The sequence below is a fragment of the Falco punctatus genome (genome assembly GCF_963210335.1).
Source record: "Falco punctatus genome assembly, chromosome: 1".
Taxonomy (NCBI): domain Eukaryota; kingdom Metazoa; phylum Chordata; class Aves; order Falconiformes; family Falconidae; genus Falco; species Falco punctatus.
In genome coordinates, this window is record NC_137580.1 from 127,634,284 (window position 1) to 127,656,094 (window position 21,811).

General features: G+C 47.5%; 2 protein-coding genes across 3 annotated transcripts in view; one reads left to right on the plus strand and one right to left on the minus strand.

Moving 5' to 3' along the window:
* The window catches only part of FASN (fatty acid synthase), a 91,994-nt gene extending 88,335 nt beyond the window's left edge, over positions 1-3,659 (minus strand). Inside the window, exon 1 of the mRNA XM_080373820.1 lies at positions 3,205-3,659. The gene's annotated coding sequence lies outside the window, so the exon portion shown is untranslated. The remainder of the gene's footprint in view (positions 1-3,204) is intronic.
* A 4,347-nt stretch (positions 3,660-8,006) lies between these two features.
* SLC16A3 (solute carrier family 16 member 3) lies at positions 8,007-21,626 on the plus strand. 2 transcript variants are annotated; one of them, XM_080373865.1, is made up of 5 exons: positions 8,007-9,033; positions 16,116-16,357; positions 16,850-16,993; positions 17,388-18,155; positions 19,537-21,626. In XM_080373865.1, exons 2-5 carry the CDS (start codon positions 16,135-16,137, stop codon positions 19,821-19,823), a joined length of 1,422 nt encoding a protein of 473 aa, XP_080229991.1. In that variant the 5' UTR covers positions 8,007-9,033; positions 16,116-16,134; the 3' UTR covers positions 19,824-21,626. The 2 variants fall into 2 exon arrangements, with proteins under 2 accessions (XP_080229991.1, XP_080229990.1); XM_080373864.1 differs by having other exon boundaries at positions 8,009-9,025.
* The last annotated feature ends 185 nt before the right edge of the window (positions 21,627-21,811 follow it).

Below are 21,811 nucleotides of genomic sequence, written 5' to 3' on the forward strand. Positions count from 1 at the left end.
GCTAAAACTAGCAATACATTATTAAATAAGACCTTTGCATAAGGAATCAAAAACAAGACCACAGCTCCAGCTTGTTACTTCCTTGCAATCACCAAACTGAAGTCACAACTTTTCTTGGAAAGGGCTGGTTAAGAAAAATGTTACTTCTTTTACAATCTCTCTCTACAATTATCTTAAAATTAAAAGGCATCACATAGTTTCCTGTAAAAACATCCCTCCTCCCTAACTCCATACATCTCACTTTAATGGCACTGGCAAACTGAAAGTGGTATCCTGAGGTGAGTCTGGGTTACATATAACATAGGAATCATTCATTTCATATAATAATATGAACGAATGAGCCTTCCTGCAATTTCAAGATATATAGCTTTTCACCACAGAGAGCTGCATTTCTTAGAAATGCAAATTAATAGGGGATAAGGGAGCATTTTGCCTTCGATAGCAGCAGTATTTGTAATAGCAAGTTAGTTTCAATAAGGGCCATAATGGAAATAACAGTGTAATTTTAAGTATGTTGCACCAATTGCCTGGATGTCTTATAGTCAAAAGAACAGTAAACCTATATATGATGACATTAAAACATGACTTAGGAAACAGCATACATGTTAGCAAGAGTCATCGTACAACAAGCACAGCTTATCTGTACAACCTAAACAGCTAAGATCCCCATTACAATCCAACCACTTCAAGCATATCCAGAAAGAGGTGATAGACTGTAACAGCTGTTCCCCCATGTAAGAGCCTGATGGGACTCGTATCAGCCTCCTTAGAAAAGGAAAATGATGGCTTGGCTGTAAATCACACACAACTGAATGCAGTTGGCACATCTGATTCAGTGGCGATTTTGCAGCTCTTACTACTGAAATGCTACAGGAAGCTGGATGCCACATTTGAGCTAGTCACCTCTCAACCACATAAAGAGAGAAAGGTGATATGGAAGAACATTTCAGACTAATACTTGAGAACCTTCAGACTTCCACACAACCCGTATTTATCAAAGAGGTGTAAAGCTTTAAAATTTCATTCAAAGATAAAGAAGCCGCTTCTTCCTTGCTGTCCTTATTGTGCCAAGAATAACATGTGCATAACAGACCAGCAGAGCTAAAGTGCGATCACTTCTCTCCCTTTCAAAACTACAGAAGGGGATGAGAAAGAAAATGCCACACAGCCAGTATCAGCAAACTATCTCTAGCCACAACTGTTTGCCTTGAGGAAGCAGTGACAGAACAAAGACCGCCTGAGTGGAAAAAGCAGCACACAGTGAAAAAGCTGTGCAAGTCATGATGACACAAGCAGTCAGCGCAGGCCACAGCCACACCGTTAAGTAATTGTTGGGAAAAAAAAAAAAACCCGCACAGGAAATCATGTCAACACAGTTCCAAGAAAAAAACAGGCAACTGGTGACACAAGTTAGCATCACTCATGCATGGTCTCTTTCTTTACTGGTAGTCGCTGGTTTGCTATTTACCTTAGAAGTTTAGGCATTTAAAACAGCAAATAAACATCATGCATTTTACAATCTGATCAGAATAGATTTTACATATATCTATATATATATATCTATATCTATCTCAGAAGCACGGTATAGGATAAGGACCAGTAACATACAAGAGAAACCTGGGATGCTAGGCATCAAGCTGGGGCCCAGTGGGTACTGCTGCATAGTGCGGGATAGCCCAATGCCAGGCTCCACATCAGGCATAAAGTACCGTGTAAGTAAAGGCAATGTATGGTGGGAAGAAGGAATTGCCCCCGGACTCAGAAACGGGCACGTGTTCTAGAGAGCATCCAGCAATACAAACTGGAGCCGTGAGGGAGCACGGACACAGAGCCCCGGAGCACCTCAAGGCCGCGGGATGGGACAGCCACACGGCCCGGAAAGGGAAGGCGCTGGCCAGTCAGGGGCCCAGCGCCGTGCAGGGCGGGAGCCAGGGCAATCCCTGCGGCGGGGCAGGCCCCCGGGACAGGGCGAGTTCCCCCGCGGGGCCCAGGGGCTGGCTGGCAGGCAGGGAGGGAGGCGGGCCGCAGGCCGAGTGCGGCGGACCAGGCCCTGGGGGGGGGGGGGGGGGGTGCGCGGCACACGGCAGCGCAAGGCGCCGCTGGGGCCGCAGGGCAGCACACGGAGGGCTCTCGGCAACGGGAAAGGTGCGGAGAGACGGCGGGTGCCCAGGGAGAAGAAGGGGCGCAAGGCCGGAGCTCTGCGGCACAGGCCACAGCACAACGGGCCCCCGATGGCGCCCGCGGCCTCAGCTGGGCTCCTCCCGGCACGCACCTGCACCTCCCCGCGCTCGCGGCGGCGGGCCGCACCTCACGGCGCGGCTGGCGGACCGGTCCCCATGGTAACCGGTGGCCCCAAGCGCACTTCGTGGCGTGCGCCGCTGGCGGCCAATCAGCGCGCTGCCGGCCCCGCCCTGTCCCCGCGCTGGAGCCACCCGCTCCGGCCAGCCCGCCCCGCCCTGCCGCGCCCCCGGCCCAGCGTCGCCCGGGCTCTCGCTGCCTCCCGCCCGGTTCAGCGGGCCGGTGCCTCTACGTTCCTCTCGCCGCGATCGCTTCCAGCTGCCGGGCACCGTGTTCTCGCGTTTTTCCCATTTCCCCCTGGCTCTTACATACAGCGGCTCCCCGTGTGCATGCTGCGCTGTGGCCCCAGGCTCCTCACGGCACCCCCCACCCCCGAAACCACGCTTGTTCCATGCTCTCAAACCTCATTCTCTTTTTCACTTGCCTTCCTATACGTCCCGTTTAGCAGCCTGTTCAGTGTTAGCGCTTTCCCTGGCGCAGGCCAGGAGGGGGGCCCTGGCCCATTCTAAGAGTAGCTGCTGGGAAGGGTCGCAGCTCCCCCGAGCGCCCACTGCGTCCTGTGAGAAGCCTGAACAGGCTCAGGCCGGCCCGCAGCGCACGGCCGTGCCGCACAGAGCACTGCTACCGCGGTATTTAATTATTTCTAAACGCATCTACGGAGCAAAGCGGGGGCGCGGCCTACGTGACGCTGAGCGGCCGCGGGCCTGGCCGCGCGCTGCCCTCGCCCCCCCCGCTCCCGTCACCCGCCCGCCGGGAAGCCACGGGGCGACATTCCCGCGGCGCGGCCTGGCGCTGCCGAGCCCCTGCATCGTGGCAACGGCTCCCCCAGCCGAGAGACCCCTCAGAAACCTGGACGCTGTGGCATTACAGCAGAAGCACGCTAATTGAAAGTAAGTCGAGTATTACCAGTGGTTCTTAGGTATCTTTCCTCAGGTCATCAGAACAGAGCTGGATTTCCTCACCCCATGGCATCTGAAGGAAGGAGGGTCTTAATTTCCATCAGTAACTGTTACTGAAAATTAGAATCAGTTTGATTTTACTTTTGGCTAAACCAAGAACCAGTTTGACTAATTTGAATTTTGAAATAAATCGTTTCACTTAGCTACATGAAGTGTATCTACACATAACTTCAGAATACCAGTTATTAAAGGGATTTAGTTAATTTGTTTACATGAATTTAAACCTCTGGTTTAAAATACAACAGTGAAATCCGGCTTCAGATGATCTTCCAAATCTGAGCACACAAAAATTACCATGCACAACGCCTGCAGCGGGCTTCTCAAAGCTCTCAGAACCAGCACACAGCAGGCGAATGCCTGAATCTATTAGACTGATGGCATCCTCCTTTTACTTAGGTCTTGCCCCAGAGCTGCCTAACCTACGAACTGCCTTATCTTTTGCAACACTTCCTCCCCCCGCCCTGCCTTTCAAATTAGCTGTCATCTTCCCCAGGGTACCTTCAGACAGCCCCCAGTCACGTAGTTAAATGCACGTCAGTTCCCCAAATGAGTCACTGATGGCTTCTAGTGATTCAACAGTGCCCGAAATAGGTACATTTTAAGGTAAATCTTAATCTTAGCTGTGAGTCAGAAAGATTATAGTCTACACAATACAGATTTTGGGATCAGTGTAGAAACCTGTGTACATCTAGAGGAATGCAGAAAATGTCTTGGTTTCATAGATGGAAATGAAAGGAAACCTTTTTCCATTTTAGCAAAAATGAACAGGAATTTAGAAGAGGCAGATTTTCTGTTCTTTTCAAACATTGGTGAGTTTGGTAAGATTTTGGCTAAAGGCTGATTCCAGCCACCTTTAGAACCGCCTTCAGAGTCACAACTTCTGAATACAAGTCTTTGGCCCCATCGGGGTACACTTTTGAGTAGCTTCACAAAGAAAGAAAAAGAATGGACCCACCCTCTGAAAATGCTGCATTTTAGAGAGGAAAAGCAGGGTACATCCTGGCTACAAATATACTACTAAGCTCAAAAGCACTTTTAAGTGTCCAGTCCAAAGTCTATGTCCAACTTATCATGCCTCAACTCCATAACAAGGCAAGATCCAGGATCACACAAACTTCAAAGTTTTTCAAGTACACAGTTCTTCTAAGTAGTAGTATGAAGACACAGGCCACGTGAGAGCTATGGTACACTCCAAAGATGCTTACCTGGACAACCAGAGGAACAGATTTATGAGAAACATCTTGTGGGGGCTCCAAAGTGAGTATGTACATAGTCTACCATGATGAAACATGAAAATTAAAATGTGATTCAGAAAAGCCTTTCTTTCAAGTGCAGCTTTTCTTCAAATGAATAGCCTTATTTCCACAGAACCCCAAGGAATGTATTTGGCATACAGTACACAAACAATAAATACAACAAATTCAGAGATAGCGTTTTAAACAAGATTTTCTAAATAAAAGCAGCTTACCTTATAGCTTGCAAAGGACTCCAGAGGAGTTTCTGATCCCCTCTGAAGTTTGAGTGCTGTTATTTAGGAACCAAATGACACATTTAAACTCTAATTTCATCACAGGCTAGAAGAATTTGATTTCCATGTCTCTTTTTCCCATATCTACCTGTACAACAACTATATACATCTTCGTAGGTACAGTTCATGTTCCTCAACTGCATCTTGAGAATCATACAAAAAGACCTTATTTTCATACTTGCTTTAGAAACAAACTAAAAATTACTGAAACCTCAACTCTAAATATTACTGGCCTTTCTGCAATAAAGATCTTACAAGGGTTCTTTGTACAACATGGTCTGCTGCATTTACTTTTTGAATCCAAGGCAGAGGTGCATACATTGCTCAGTGCACAGTTAGCCATGTACGAAACTGTTTGAAGTGTTCAATGGTACTCTTAACAGTCTTAAAAACACTGCAGTGAAAATCCATAATTAATACAACAGACTCCATTCAAGTGCAAATAAGATAGCCTTAATACCAAAATATCTGTAAAAGCTTAATAAGAATACATGTTTACAGGCACTTTTAAGGTAATATTTGGGACTCACCTACGAACTGCAGGAATGGCAGAGTACAGCTGAAATTTGGAACAGGGAACAGCAACCACTCAAAACTGTTAGGCTACACAGAAGCATTTCTACAGCTCAGGAGGGGCTAGGGAAGACACTTGTAATCAGAAGCCCTAAGTTCCAGAGCAATGAAGCTTTGTACTAATTTCAGCTGCCTTCTTCCTATTTATACTCCATAACAACAATATTCTAGTCACTTCTGCCTTTCTGGAAGCCTGATCAGGTGAAAATTTCCAGCATTCTCTGACTGTCTTTATTGATGTGAAATGGCAAATAGTTATTGGATTCACTACATCACTCTATTTTTAATGGAAACAATCTAGGAATCTCATGAAGCTCAACAAAGGAAAATATAAAATCCTGCACCTGGCAAGGAATAGCCCCATGCACCTGCACAGCCTGGGGGCCAGCCACTTGGAAAGCTGAGGGTCCTGCGTAAAAGGAACTGACCATCAACCAGCAATGTGCCCTCCGATTTAGTATCCAGAATATCATTAGCCTTCCTTGCTGCAAAGTGCAAAATAAAAAATAACAAAGTCAAATGAAATACGTAAAGGAACACACCAGGATCCTTCCATATTTGGAAACCCATGAGGAATTATGGACTTTTTAGGGGAGAGTTGGTGGAATCTTGCATCTATTATCTATATCCATCTATAATCTAGCAAAATTATACTTCCCTATCAAGAATCCCCTTTAGCAAGAAACTAAACTGAGACTTTCACTCAAAGCTCTTTTTTTAGTTATATGCCTCAAGTCACTGCATTTTGAGTTGTCTTTGCTGCACTTCAATATTCCCTCTACTCATAAGTGTACTGCAGCATATTTAATGCTTAAACAAATGCAAAATAACTCCACCTAACAGACAGGGGGTTTGTGCCTTCATCTCAGTTCCAAGTGTTTATGCCCATGCAGATTCTGTGCAGGCTTCTGCAAGCACAGCAACACTGTGTTCTGCTCACTTACACTACTGCCTTGTTGAATAGTGAATCAAATCCAATGATCTGGGTGCTGATGTTGAGGGGTGTCATTTACCCTGGCATGTCATCCTCTAAGAACACATATCTTTCAGAAAACACTTTCTCCAAAAACAGTGGGAGCTGTCAACTACAAAAGTGAGACCACAGACCACTGGTCGCTGTTCTCAGCAGCTGGTCTATTTCTATGGATGGCCACTTTTGAAAAACAGACCAGCTGCAGTGACACTCCTCTGGCTCTAGGAAAAAAACCAACTCTTAAATGGTGTGAGTGTTCCACAACTGAGCACAAAGAGTGTATGTCGCAATGGTGACTAGGCTGCAGAGAGATGGAGGCTTTGGTAGGGATGATGTTGACAGATGTGAAGGACACACCAGTCCTCTTTTTGGTCTTTTCAACATGTTTGGCTAACACTGCTTTTCTTACCTAGCCTCTCATATCTTTATAGTAGCTATAAGAGATACTGATGGTTTAGGTATTTTGACAACTTCCACTTTTACTGTTGCTCCTCCCAGTCCTAGGCACCTCTGTCCCTCCTGAAAATACCTTCACAAAGTACATACCTCTAAGTTTTGAATTAAAAATTCTACTGGTGGCTATACATTTCTGTGATGTAGAGATTCAAGTAAAGTGCAGTGACAAAGCAGAAGATTTTGCAGGATGGAAACATCTTCCTGAAGAAATTAGTCAGAAGGTGGGGTCATGACAAACAGAACTGTCTCCGTCTCAAAAACTGCTGGAGTTTTTCCAGTCCTTTGGGACTGGCAATGAAGACTACACTTCCTTTTCCTGGAGAACCAAGATTACCTGTAAAGACATGTAAAAATGTCTTCAGGCGCTAGGGTCCATGAATTTTGCTGGGCCTCAGGCACTGCACTACTTGCTTCAGAAACTCCACAAGAATCAGTGGTTTTTGCTCTTCCGTAATTCCCTTCATCTGGCCTGTTATCGAATGGCCTAAATTTGGGTGATGGTAGACAGTCAAAACCTGCTTTTACTGGTGTTTAAGATTAGCAATGTATGTCCCACTGGCTGTATGCTGTCTACCCCAAACAAACCAGCCAGCCTTGCTCATCTTTGCACATTACTGCAATGAATCCCTAAGTAGGTACAAATGGGTACTACAGCAAAACTGAATCAAAAGCCAAAGCAAACGTAATGTGCATGGGAAAGAAAGTAACTTCTGTGGTGTCAAAAGAGTTTCAGATTCTTCCTCTGTATTTCACCGAGTACATTCTAAAATATTGGAAGCTACTCATCTGTGCAACACCATAGCTCTCAAGACAGTATTGGTTGCGACCCTACCCTGGTGTACGTCTACACAGGTTGTAGGAATCACAGAATCATTTAGATTGGAAAAGACCTTTAAGATCATGGACTCCAACTGTAAACGCAGGACTGCCAGGCCCACCACTAAACCATGTCCCTAAGCACCACGTCTACATGTCTTTTTAATATCTCCAGGGATGCTGACTCAACTACTTCCCTGGGCAGCCTGTTCCAGTGCTTGACAACCCTTTCAGTGAAGAAGTATTTCCTAATATCGAATCTAAACTTCCTGTGGCACAACTTGAGGTTGTCTCCTTTCATCCTGGTGCTTGTTACTTGGGTGAAGAGACTGACCCCCCCCCTCGCTACAGCCTCCTTGCAGGTAGTTGTAGAGAGTGAGAAGGTTCCCTCTGAGGCTCCTTTTCTCCAGGCTAAACATCCCCAGCTCCCTCAGCTGCTCCCTATCAGATGTGTGCCTCAGCCTCTTCCTCAGCTCTGTTGCCCATCTCTGGACACGCTCCAGGACCTCAATATCTTTCTTGTAGTGAGGGGCCCAAAACTGAGCCCAGGATTCGAGGCGCAGCATCACCAGTGCCGAGCACAGGGGGACAATCATGCCCCTGTAAACTAGGTTGGGTGCTGTAAGCACCCAGGGGAGTGGGGCACCAGCTGCCAAACTGCCAGGCCCTGTGGGGCCCAAGCAGTGTTACTTTCTGTGCTGTCCATCACAGCTTGCATGGATGCTCAATAATAGCAATATCAACACACACTGCGTTTCACAACTCGGCGTTTGTATGGACAGCAGGAGAGGCGCAGCAGAGCGGCACAGGGAGCTCGCTGCACCTGGGTGCAAAAGGAGCGACCCCTCGGGTGGGCACGTTGGCAGGCAAGTGTGCTCCCTCGGCAGGGGCGAGGAAGGAGGCGGTGAGTTGGCTGCAGGATGCACAACACCGCCATCAAAATGAGGGAGAAGAAAAGCGCCTGGAAGCCCTAAGGGTCCTCCCTGTGGATGCGACAGCGCGGAAGCTGCGCGGCTGCCCTGGAGCGCAGGGAGTGAGCGCGGAGCGAGCCCGGCGGCCGGCGCGTACCCGCACGCTCAGGCCCGTTGCCGAGGTCCCGCTGGGGGCGGCCGGGGCCGCGCTCCCTGGGGCAGCCGCCAGTCCCCCCGGCCCCGGCCCCAGCCCCGGCCCCCGGCCCCGGCGAGCCCCCGCGCCCGCCGTGCCCCTGCGCGGGCGAACCTGTAGCTGCGGGCTGGCGGCACGTGGCGGCGCTAGGACCGGGCGGCCCCGCGCGGCCGTGGGCGGGCCCAGCCACCGCCCGCCGGGGCGCTCCGCCGCCGGGGCTCGCAGACGGGCTGGGGCCGGCCGGCGCGGGCGCAGGGGGGAAGCGGCGTCCGACGGCAGCGCGGGCATCCTCGGGCGGGGCCGCGGGACGCGACTCAGGTACCGAGGTGGAGCCGCCGTGCTGCGGCGTGTCGGGCTGGCGCACGGTGGCGAGCGCCGCGGGGAGCGCGGGTGTCCGGGCCGGGGGCAGCGACCCCGCAGGCCGAGGCGAATCCCCTCATGGGGCTGCCGGGGTCGGCGGACGCGCTCGAAGCTTTGAGCGAGCGCGTCTCGGGCGCCGGGGGTGCGGCGGGCCGGGCGCCCCCACCCCCCTTCGCAGCTGCGTTCCCGCCCGCGCGCGGCCAGGCGGGTACGTTCCTGCCCGGGAAGCCGCGCTGCCGCCGTGCGGGTCCCCTCGCGGCCGCCGGCCGGGCAGCGCTGTCCGGGTGCCGAGCGGTGCTGGCGGCCGAGTCTCCCCCGGGCGGTGCCTCCGGGGTTTCCTCCGGGGCGCCCGGGTTGCGGTGCTGCTGGCTCCGGCGCTCGCACGGTGCCGCGCCGGGGCTGGTGAGGCGCCCGCCAGCGGGGGCTTTGTGCCCGCCATCGCCGGCTTCAGACGGTACCGGGCGACGAGGGTCCCCTCGCTGCCGCCCACTTCTCCTCGCCGCGCGGAGCTTCGGGCGGAGAGTGCTGGCCGGAGTCCCCTTTTTCACAGCGGTGCAGCCCGGCCCCGCCACAGCCAGCGACGCGCAGCCGGAGGGACCTTCCCCTCGTAAAGGCATTGCGCAGCCCCGGTCGTGAGCTCTGCTGCTCGGGTCTGCAGGCGCTCCGGCGACGGCGGGCGGGACGGTGCGGCCGCCCCTCCGACTCCATTCTCGGCGGCGGGCCGGGCTCCGCGGGAGCCGTCTCGGACCCGGGCGGGCGCGACGGGCCGTGGCCATTGGCGGCCCCGAGACCGCCACCATTGTTCAGCTGACCGCGGTCCCCCCGCGGCATCTCTGAGGAAGAGCCCCCTGCTGCTGCTGCTGCTCCTGTTGCTGCTGGCCCTCCGCGCCGGGAGTCTCGCCCTGCTGTGCCCGGCGAGGGGGCAGCGCTGCGGCGCGGGTCCCGACCCGCGGTTAGGAGCTGCCGCGGGAGCGCGCGGGGCCCGCGGGTGCGCGCGCTTTCGGGATGGAGCAGCCGGAGAACGGTTTAGCTGGGGATGTCGCAGGGTGAAGCACGTACGGTGTTGCGATGTTTATTTCAGAGGGAGCGGTAGTTTGCCAAGGCGTGGCAATCCGTTTAAAAGCGTAGAGCTGAGTCCGTTGGTACAGTACACCTGTTGTGGTTGGTTCAGAAGTGTAACTGGAGGTACGTTATAAAAATAATAAGGTGGAGGTTTTAAATGGTGACTGAAGTGGGAATTCCCGTATCTTGATGTATGACACCATGTTACACAGCAGCACAGTCCGAAGAAGTTGTGTAAAATGACCACCCTGGGCAGCCGATCTTGCCCCACCATGCGCAGCTGCTGTGCGATCCTTGCCTGAGACACTGCGTGCATGCAAGCCAGCACTTTGTGGGTCAGGGCAGTTCTGCAGTATTCTGCAAAAATCAGCATGTGTGTCCAGCTGGTGACAGGACCGGAACCTGAACTGGTGTTTCTCTAGCTCTGTCACTTCTTGCTTTTACGCTGTACAAAATAAGGACACTACTATAAACAATTGGAAAGAATTTCGGTTTTTCTAAAGCTCTGACACACTGCAAAGCCACTGTAGCTGCAGGGCTGAAATTAATTTTAAAGATACGTGAAGAACGAATTGCAAGTATTCAACTGAAGTTGGGATTCTGCAACTTCTATTTTTGAAAGTGTATGGAAAGCGACCAGATAATTAATGTGCAACCGAAGGCATGTTTGTCACTTTTCCTGTGCACACAGAAAGGGTACATGCTGTCTGGTCTTAAGGTGCTGCTGTGATGCTGACATTAATGCACTTACGGTAATGGATGTGGTATAAAAAACCTCATAAGCTTTAGAAAAATAAGTTAAGTTCTTCAGAAACCAGGCACTTGGTGCAGAGACAGTAACTAGGGAGGTTGACAATGCTATTGTTATAGAACTAGTATACTTGTTTCAGAGGTGGTACCTGAGAAGACTGAACTGTTAGTTACTGTTGTATTTGTAATTAAAAGAAAATAGTCATACAAGCATTTATCTCAAGATTACAAGAGCTGTTTCTTTCTTGTTAAGAAGAAAGCCACATTAATTCTTCAAACAAGAAGTTAGCGTGCAGATCTATGGCTTATTCTTTTGCTTATAGCCCAGTGTAAGTTAGGGGTACTTGTTGGTGACATGCTCATTATGGGGGGGGGAAGCCACTAAGAAACCAAAATGATAATGTGATCTGATTTTCCCAGATAACGTAAAGAACAGGGTTCTAACATTTTCATTACATAAATAATAATAATAATAATAATAATAATAATAATGAAAAAACCCACAACCTGCAACTCCCCCTGTAGAGTACTTCACCCAGATAACAGGACCTCCACTGGTTAGTATTATTAGTATTACACATAAAGTTGCAGTGTAAATTTACAGTGTCATTGCAGTCTGCCGGTAACTTGTGATGTACATTACTGCACTGAAGCAGTGAACACTAAAATGGTTTGAGGCTAAGTGGGCACTGGAGGTTGATTAATAGTAAGTATTGGTGTGGAACATCACCTACGGCTACAGGTGGCACAGAATCACTGTATAATTTATCGTGGGAGTTTTGAGAGAGGGATGAGTGAATGGTGAAGGCTGGCAAACCCTTAAGAAAGGCAGCAGAACAGGAAAACTGTCTCAGATAAAACAGAGGAGGCCAAAATGGGAGAGTGAAAGTCACTGCAGGGTCTTGCAGAGATGATGGGAGTTCAGGGCAGGCATGGGTAAATAGGGTAGTGATTTTGTAGGTAACAGGAATTTGCAGCAGCCTTTGGAGATGGACACGTAATTCCACTGGCTGATATACAAGCAGGTAAGCCACAAGAAATGCACTACTGTGTCATACAGTGGCTCATCAAAATGGCTTGTACAAAGTACCTAAGAATGAGTTGTAATAAATAAAATTCAAATTAAAGATACATGCATTAGTGCTTTAGAGCGTCAGGAAAGAGTTAAAGAGGCAGACGTCAGTGATATCAATGCAAAGGGTAGTTGTTTTATGTGTAGAGGGCTATCACCATGGTCTGGAGGGTATTAAAATAAAATTAGTTTTGCAGGAGCCATTTCCTGCAAAATTTTAGTAGAGTTAAGGTAACATCTTTTGTTTAGTCTGCTTAGATTTTGATACATTTGGGCAAATACAGGAGGTTTATGACTCCTATTAGCATAGTAGCAGTCTATGCTTTTCAGTGTGTCCATACTTGCAATGCCCTTTGAAGAGAGAATCATTATCCTCTTCATTCCCACAGATAAGAAAGCGAGGGAGGATCTTTACATTGCTTAGCTTAGGCCATCTTCCTCATTTTCTAATTGTATGGTTCTCAGTCTAGTGGGGTTCCAGACTGAATTCCAGTCTGAACTGTGTTCCCTGTGTGGAAGTTAGTGTTTTATTTTTGATAACAATTATTTATTTCTGTTGTCGGAATTCACGGTTGGGTAGATTTCTGCCATAGTAGAATCAATTCAGGAGAAGTTTTAAAGCTATATAGGCCAGCCTGCTGGCTATAAAGTGCTGCTGTGTGGCCCACAGGGGTCCTGGCTAAACACCGATATTAGGTTCTTGCCATATCTGCTCCTTTTTGTAGTGCAAATGCTCCCCTTTAATATAAACTGCATCACCGTAGCAAGCAGCCCCCACCGCGCTACCGGCAGCACCTAGCATCCTCCCAGGGAGCCTGTATTAGTTGCCATGGCAACGGGAAGATAATCTTGGGAGCATGAAACCCCACGGATTTAACTACATTTGCTCCTTTCGTTTTACGCTTTACCAGAGCAAAAACCCGTTTATGACGGGAGGAATCTGGAACAAGCACTGACAACCCCCGCGGGGGAACGTGGGGGGCTGAGCTGTGGCCGGGTCAGTGTAGCCCTTGCCCCGGGCAGGGCCGGGCCGCGAGGGCGGGAGCGGCACCCCCCGGCCCGGCGGCCTGGGCGGCATCGCAGCGATGAGGCGAAATTGTAAGTCAAAGCGCTGCCTGCGCCACCCAGCTACGGCACCGCCGGGACTCCGGGCCGGGGGCGCGCGGGGGGGCACTTAGTGCTGCGTGGGGCCTGCGAATTGCGATGCACGGACGGCTCCGGCGGGCGGTGCGGGTGCGGAGCGGAGCGGGCTCCACGGGCACGGCGCGAGGCCCGGTCCCGGTGCGTGCGCTGATGGCGATTCCTGGCCAAACGTGGCAACAGGCACGACGTGGAGGACAGTAGATGGACGTTGCTCTGTCCCCAGGAGCTCACTCTTACGAGGTGCCGGGGGCGGGCCGGCCCCGGTCCCGCAGGGGCAGCGCCGCGGCGGGCCCTGAGCAGGGCGGGCGCCGCCGCCCCTCAGCGAGCCCTGCCCCGCCCGGGCCGCCGCCGCCGCCGTGCGGAGGAGCCGCGCGGGGCGGGCGCTGCTGCAGTTATGGTAGCGCCCCGCCCTCCGTCGGTCACGTCCCGCACGTCTCAGTGCGGCGCCTGCCAGCGCGCGCTGCCGGACCGCCCCACGTCACAGCGGCGGGGTCACGCGGGGCAACGGAGGGCTGGCGGGGCGAGGCGGCGGCGGCGATGGCGGCTCCGCGCAGCCCCGAGGCGGGCGGGTGGCTGGGCCTCATTGGTACCGCGCTTGCACCAGGCCCGGTGTGCCGGCGGCGGTGCGCGGTTCCTTGCCCCCTGGCACTCGCACTGCGCTGCTCTGGAAGGGACAAGGTCGCTGCCAAGCGGCTCTTCACGGCGACCCGTCCCAGAAGCCCCCTGCCGCTTGTGGGGGCGTGGGAGGGCTCGCAGCCGGGGCCGCCCGAGCTCGGCAGCCCCCGCGGGACACCCGTGGGCCAGCCCAGGTGGGTGCCCGGAGCCGCAGTGCCTCCAGCCCGGTGAGCGGGCTGCAGGCACCGCCGGCTGCTGTGTTTCGGCAGCATGCGCTCACGTATTGTTACTGACCTTGTGCTGCTACTAGGTGCTTAATACAAAAAGAATAAAAATGACACAACCCCTCCCCCACCATTTTAAGCATTCACTCCCAACAAAGCCATTTGTAAGCAGTGGGACTGACAATTCCTCCTGTCCCCTGCACTCCTTCAGTTTTACGTCTTATTCCCGTTCTCTGTTCATGAGCTGAGATACTTGGCTTGGCATTTTCCCTATTACCACCAATATTGCAGAGCTACCAGTGTCGCGAAGGTTTACATTTTGTGCACCTACTCTGTGCTGTCAGGTTACTGCTTTAAAAACAAAACAAAACAAAATCCTTTTTTGAAGAATGCCTTTCACCTTGTATTGTGCAGAAGTTACTGTGAAAAAGTTTTGAAGGGTGGCCAGATGCCAGTGTCGGGGGCATTGGCAGAGATGCATCTTAAGACCCGCATATAGTGACCCAAAGCCTGGTGCAGAAACTGCCTAGTCTAACAAGTTGTGATTTTCTCAGAGCAATCTGCGAATCAGCTGTCTGTAGTAGCAGGCACCTGTACATCTAGTTTTATTGTTTAACCATTTTAGGTTCTAGTTGTATGGACTTAAGACAAATTGTTTTCTGTTTATATTCAATTCCCAGAAAACAAGAGGTAAAGGCAGTAGTATGAGGCTTACTGTCCTTGTGCAGCCCAGGGTAACAAAGCAGCTGTAGTCGCAGCCAGGTTTAGTTCTGCATCATGTATATAAAGGAATTTCCTCCAAGCAGTGGGGATGCTGTTCTAGGTGCCACAGTGAGTACTTCGTACAGGCCTAGTAACAGGCTGTGCATTGTGTGGTCAGTGTCCAGACAAGTTTGTATCAGCTAGATAGTTGTGCCGTACCTCGTCTGGTTCTGAAATGGGAGCTGTAACAGTTACATAAACTCCCAGTGCACAGCGGTCACTATGCAGAGCTGTACTTCTGAAAGCAGAAGCATCCTTCAGCGATGAACAACTGTGCTTGCACTCCTCTTTTAGGTACTAACAGAGAGAAACACTGACCCAGCAGGAGTAATCAATTGCATTGGAAAGAAATGGTCAATTTTTTTTGCATGTAAGATTTAACGTATAACGTGTTTGAAGCTCACTTTTAACATTTTCAAGACTTCTGTAATACACAGATCCTACAAAAACCTAACTGCTGTGATGCAATACCTCCCTGCACTCTTCACATGCAGGGACACTTCTATCTGCCTTTTCAGTGTCTTCGCCCCCTGCCCAGCATTTCTGTCTTACTTGCAGTATTACTGACTAGTACAATAGAATTCTTACAGGAAGAGACCTCATTTTTTAGATGCAAAGGCAGTTGTGGCTGCATATGGAAGTTGTGAACGATAACATTCATAAAAAAGAAATTAAAACATTTTACTGGTAATGTAATAACAAGAATATTAGAAACTATTTGCTTCAGGCAGTGATACAGAGCATTGCTGCAGTGACTAACTCCTATCATCCACAAAAACTGCCTGTGTAGATTTTCATTGCAGTTTAGCTTGCTTACTTGATGCGTGAAAACTGATAGCTCATCAGAAGCTCAAAGGGATCTGCCTATCTTTTCAAGATATTGGTGCATCAGGGCTGTATTGCTGCCCTCATTAGGGAACAAAGCCTGGGTGGTTTGTCCACAGTTGCCCAGTATACCTCTGCTGCACCAGGATTTTGTATCCAGGTCTCTTAAGTGAATAGTCCAGCAGCTTCATATAACAAGGTCTTGTAACAAAAATCCCACAGACCTTAACGCAGTGGTTATCGCATATAGTCGATAAACACCACTGCCCTGAACTGCTGTAATGGCCTCAATTTTTCTATGAAACAGTGATTTGGTTGAAATCCAGTTCTGACTCAGAGAGCTGTGAGGGGATGTTACTGTAAAATGCAATTCCATGCCTCATTTTTATGTTTGTTCAAGCTTTGTAAGGACTAAACCCGAACAAGGAATAGTTAAGATTGCACTGCATCTTCAAGATAAGATTTTAATTTAAAATCGTCCCGTATCTTATATGTGACTTCAACTATAGTGCAATTTCTGCCTGTTTGGGTTAGGTGGTTTGAGTTAGATAATTGTCCCAGTGTCTATAGACTGTAATTGCTTTTTGTTTCTTAGGTAACACTTGAGCCTCGTCATGGGAGCCGTAGTAGCTGATGATGGTCCATCTGGTGTTAAAGCCCCTGATGGAGGCTGGGGCTGGGCTGTCCTTTTTGGCTGTTTTATCATCACAGGATTCTCCTATGCATTTCCTAAGGCGGTCAGTGTCTTCTTTAAAGAACTTATACGGGAATTTGGTGTTGGATATAGTGACACTGCATGGATTTCCTCCATTCTGTTGGCCATGCTTTATGGAACAGGTAGGTAGTTCTCTGGTTTTGAAACAGTATTGCATCACACAATGATGTTTGTAAACCACACAGCCATTTACAGCATGAATCACGATAGCGTATCATTACTTGTGTGCAAGTAAGGCATGCCAAAGAAGAATTACTATTGATCACATAAATCGAAAAGTTATTTAAGCACATCCAGCTTGTATATAAAATTAAATCTCTGTAACTCAGTAGCTACTGAAGATGATGAAAAAGAAAAATTGCATGGCACTCTGAGGATGAAAAGGATATAGGTATTTGACTGTAAGGAACACTCTTCTGGATTGGCCTGACAGTATGGACAAAGTACAGAAAGAATCACAGAATCGTTTAGGTTGGAAAAAACCTTTAAGATTATTGACTCCAACTGTAAACTAACACTGCCAAGTCCACCAAAGAAAGGCAAACTGACATACAATCAATTGCAAAAACTGGTTTATCTTAGCAGCTGTAACTTGCTCTGCTCTTCTTGCCTAGGTCCACTCTGCAGTGTGTGTGTCAATCGCTTTGGCTGTCGCCCTGTCATGCTGGTGGGTGGCCTTTTTGCCTCAATGGGAATGGTTATAGCCTCCTTCTGCACGAGCATCGTTCAGATCTATCTAACTGCAGGTGTGATTACTGGTAAGTAGTGTGCATAGCTGAAAATGAGTTAGCTAATGTCTTGGCTTTTGATCGAAGTTTTGTTTAAGTGACAAATACCTAAATCATCAGGATCATCTAAATGGGCTTTTATAAAGATGGTAGATAAATATGGAATTGAAGTGTCATTTATTTTTTTATGAACGTTAATTTTTCTACTATGTTCAATAGCCACTGCTGTGATCAGTGAAGTGTGACCATAAAGTACAAGAATATTAGGGAGGTAGAATGCTTTTAAAAATGTTATCTTAGAAATCTTTTGTCTATCTGAAATAAAACTTATCTCTTAAGTAATGAATCAGAAAAACTGTAATTAGTATTTTTTAAATAGTGATATTGTAGGCCAGTATTAATTTTCACGTACCCTCTGTTACAGGTTTGGGTCTGGCACTGAACTTTCAGCCTTCACTTATCATGTTAAACCGATACTTTGACAAACGTCGGCCCTTAGCCAACGGGCTGTCTGCTGCTGGGAGTCCTGTGTTCCTTTGTGCTCTCTCACCATTGGGGCAGATACTACAACATGAGTACGGCTGGAGAGGAGGATTCCTTATACTGGGTGGGATGCTGCTCAACTGCTGTGTATGCGGAGCATTAATGAGACCTCTGGAGCCACCCAAAAAGTCTGAAGCTACCAAAGAACCAGCTGAGAAGAAAGCAAAGAAAAAACTTCTGGATTTCAGTGTGTTTAAAGATGGTGGTTTTGTAATATACACACTGGCAGCATCTATCATGGTGCTTGGCCTCTTTGTTCCCCCAGTTTTTGTTGTGAGTTATGCCAAGGATTTAGGGTATCAAGACACCAAAGCAGCTTTTCTTCTGACTATTCTGGGATTCATTGATATCTTTGCCCGACCTATATGTGGAATGGTAGCTGGTCTTAAATGGGTTAGACCACGCTGTGTCTACCTCTTCAGTTTTGCCATGATTTTCAATGGCTTTACAGATCTCATGGGTTCCATGTCTGTTGATTATGGTGGCCTGGTGGTCTTTTGCATTTTCTTTGGCATTTCTTATGGAATGGTAGGTGCTCTTCAGTTTGAAGTTCTCATGGCTATTGTTGGTACTCAGAAGTTCTCCAGTGCTATCGGTTTAGTGCTCCTGGCAGAAGCTATGGCTGTTCTAATCGGTCCACCATCAGCGGGTAAGTAGTCATTTAGTTCAGAATTCAATCATTTGCATTGCGTTCATTTACAGAAATTGTATGATAAGGGAGCAGAGGAAAAGACAACATGAGTCACTCAAGAAGTGCATATTGCACTAGTGCTGCACATGCTTCAGTTAATTTCTGCAGTTACAATCTGAAATAGTCCAAGATAAATCTTTTCCTTCTTGGCTGTATTTCAGGATTGGCTGAAGTGCCATCTGGAGACGCTGCTCTTGCTCCACTGAAAGCCTACACTCTTATTAGTAGATGGCTAATATTGTATGAGATGAGTTTTACGCACAGACACACACACACACACACACACACACACACACGCACAGTGAATAACTTCTGTGAAGTTCAGACCTCTTTAGAGTGGGGATTCAGAATATGAAACCTGTCAATTTTCTTTGGAAAGTACTAGGATAAATTCTCTATACCCATGGTAGGTTTGGAGGAGGAAGGAAGATGTTGGAAGAAAAAAATTTACAAGGAGGACTATAAAACTGGACTGTTCTAAGGAAGGTAGACTGCTTCTATTGCATGTTTCACAACCCAATACGGGGGCATTAAAAAATAATTGAATTCACATTAATTTGAATTCAAAATTGGAAATTAATTACTAATCAAAGAATATAAATTTTACAGACCCTGAACTGGGGATTGGACAGAGGGAACCAAAACCACACCAGTTCACTGCCATTTACTGTTTACTGTTTATACTGCCATTAAATGTTTACTGTTTATACCAGACACTAGAAAGCATCATGTCTTTACTGTGACAGAGCCCCTCATAGCACAAACAGTCCTATGCACTACTTCCTCTGATCTCCAGCTTTGCCAGAGACATTTCCTTCACATGCTGCCTCCTGTTCTTTCACCTCCACCAGGTCCCATGAAAATTTAACTTGACTAAAGCATCAGAATCGGTCAGGTACTCCAGACCAACCTTTAAAAAAAGATTTGCGTCTTAAGCAGACAGTGCACTGCCCGTGCAGGAAGGTAAATGAGACTGGGAGCAAGAGGAAGCTGATGGTACAGATCCCAGCCATGGATGCACACATTGTGATCTGAAATACATGGCACTTATCTCTTGCATATGAAGGCTAGGCTGGTTTTAGTCCAGTTGAATTGCATGACTGTATTGTGTGCAGGGGAGTATGTGTTTTGGGATGTGATATAATGTCAGTGAAAAACTGAAATGAAATAACTGAGAAGTATTTTGTTATGAACTTGTTAAAAAGCCATTTCAAAAACCCTGCTTAGATAGTCTTGGTGCTTCTAAGACAGGAGTCATTTAAATGTTTAAAAGAAGCAGAAAAAAAGTCATTGCAAGAGAATCACTTTTGTTAATTACCTAGAATGTTGTCTTTTTCAGGAAAACTCTTGGATGCAACAGGGAGGTACATGTTTGTTTTTATTATTGCTGGAATTGAAGTTACCACATCAGCACTTGTATTGGCCTTGGGAAATTTCTTCTGCATTAAGAAAAAATCAGAAGAACCATGTACAAAAGAAGAAGCAGCAGAAAGAGAGGAATTAAACAAATCTGAAGACAAAATGCCTGAAGATGCCAAGGTGGACTCCATTGAAGTGGAGCAGTTTCTGAAAGATGAGCCTGAAAAAAATGGCGAAGTTGTAACAAACCCAGAAACGTGTGTGTGAGCATGACAGGAAACCTACAAAGTGTGTAGAAAGAGTTTCAACACTATTTATTTTAGAAATAGAACTAGCTTAGGGCTGGGCCATCTGCTTTATTAACTGGAGGCTAGTCAGCTCATCAGGTCTCTCTGGAAGCTGACTTGCTAGAAAACCCTTTACCAGAAAATTAGCTTTATCAGTAAAAGGTGGAGCATTGTGGTTTTACTTTTTATGTAAACTAAAAAGCTTTTGTAAACACAAGTAGAGTTTTGCTATGCATCACCAGAAACTGCTCACTTGGAAGAGGTATAGGAAGAATATACTTTAAGAAAAGTGGAATTATATATATGTTTTCAGACAATATTGGTGAAATTGCTGTATTGTGTGGAACGAGTTTGAGATGGGAGAAAAATCTCAGGAACTTAAAGGTCTCCAATAGGTTTTTGAATTTCTTACTTTTTTAGATTTTTAGATTAATTGGCTCAGCCCTTCTTTAATTTTGATAATATCTGTTACTTTTATTTATGTAAATGTATTTCTGAGTTTTGTCTAAACCTGTAATCTTTGTTAATTATCTGGAAATACTGTACATGGAAAGGCACATTACAGATACTGTCCTGAGCAGATCACACAAGTGGTAGTCCAAGGTAGGGCTAAAAGAGAAAACAAGCAGAACTGGTCCTGACAGACCCTAAGCAACGTTACGTGTTAAAAATATATTTACATACGTGGTTTTCAGTATGTTTTCCCTGCAGCACTGAAAAATATTACAAGTAACACGGATACTAGGTTTAGTAGAGTCTTCTGAAAATGTGTCCATTTTGTATGTAAAAGAAGCAGCATAAGTTCCCAGATGACCTATAAATCAGAGTGGGTAGACTTTGGGATTGAACTATCTTGAAACATGTTAGCCAGCTTTAAAATGCAATGTTAGCAACACAGGAAGGTCTTAATGTGGTAGGGGTTTTTTTTTTTTCATTCCCTATCCTTTTGCTTCATCTGTGGAAGTTCAAGGTGCCATTCTTGCTGGTTGAGGAGATGTGCTGGAACTGTTATCACATGTGTGGCAGCAGTGCATAAGGTTCAATTGAGAATGGAGTCAGCTCTGCTGCTCGTTGCACAAACTGAACAGAGAGTCTCTGGCCAGTCTTCAAATCTTCTCTGACATCGGTATGGAGGAAGGAGAAGAAACAGAAACAGATCAGACAAGGCAGTGACAGGACATTTGAAGAAATGCAGAAAGGGAAAATAGTAATTGTGAGGACACTGGGTAGAAAGGGAAGGTAAAAGGAAGCGTTCTCTAGATTTTTTTTTTCCCCCACCCAAACACATTCAAGAAACACAGTCTTTTATATGCAGTCATGCTACTGCAGACCACCTTTCAGATGTGTTTATGAAAAGCTCTCTAGGCTTTGTGATTGCAGCAGCGGTCTCCAAAACAGACTAATTGTGACAGATTCAGTTTTCTTGTTGGTAGCAAAGGAATACTGGCCTTCAGGTGCCAAAATTGTTCTGCTTAATAACTTAAACCTAAAAGACTCTTAATTCCTTAAAACCCTATATCCCTTTTAAAAAGACACCATCAGTTGTTTCATACTTGACCATTTTAACAGAAACATACAGTGAATCCAACAAAGTGCCAAACCCATGAACCATTCCCCAGTGGAACTGTCTCAGATAGCAGCTTCCATCCTGAGAGTTTCTTCAAATGGTTTTGCATTGTTAGGACAACCCTGTACAGAAATGGAAAAGTTAGGATCACGATGGGTTTTTCTGAGTGATTTTAAAAAGAAATGGATGCTGCACTGAATAAACTGTTTATTTTTATATCGCATATAGTGCTGGGTTACTTTAAAAACTCATTAATTTAGTGGCAGGAACTGTACTGGCATGTCCTACTTACAAGAACTCAAGTCACTGAACATAGCTCCAGTTTGCTAAAGACTGAATCAGTACTTGGAACACAACACTCCTAGGTCCACAAGGTAACCATATGAAAGGGCAAGAGGAAA

Excerpts from the sequence above, each read along its gene's own strand:
- SLC16A3 (XM_080373865.1), top strand. The coding sequence starts at position 16,135 with ATGGGAGCCGTAGTAGCTGATGATGGTCCATCTGGTGTTAAAGCCCCT. Across the intron at positions 16,358-16,849 it reads GGCCATGCTTTATGGAACAG|GTCCACTCTGCAGTGTGTGT; the intron begins GTAGGTAGTTCT and ends CTTCTTGCCTAG. Across the intron at positions 16,994-17,387 it reads AACTGCAGGTGTGATTACTG|GTTTGGGTCTGGCACTGAAC; the intron begins GTAAGTAGTGTG and ends CCTCTGTTACAG.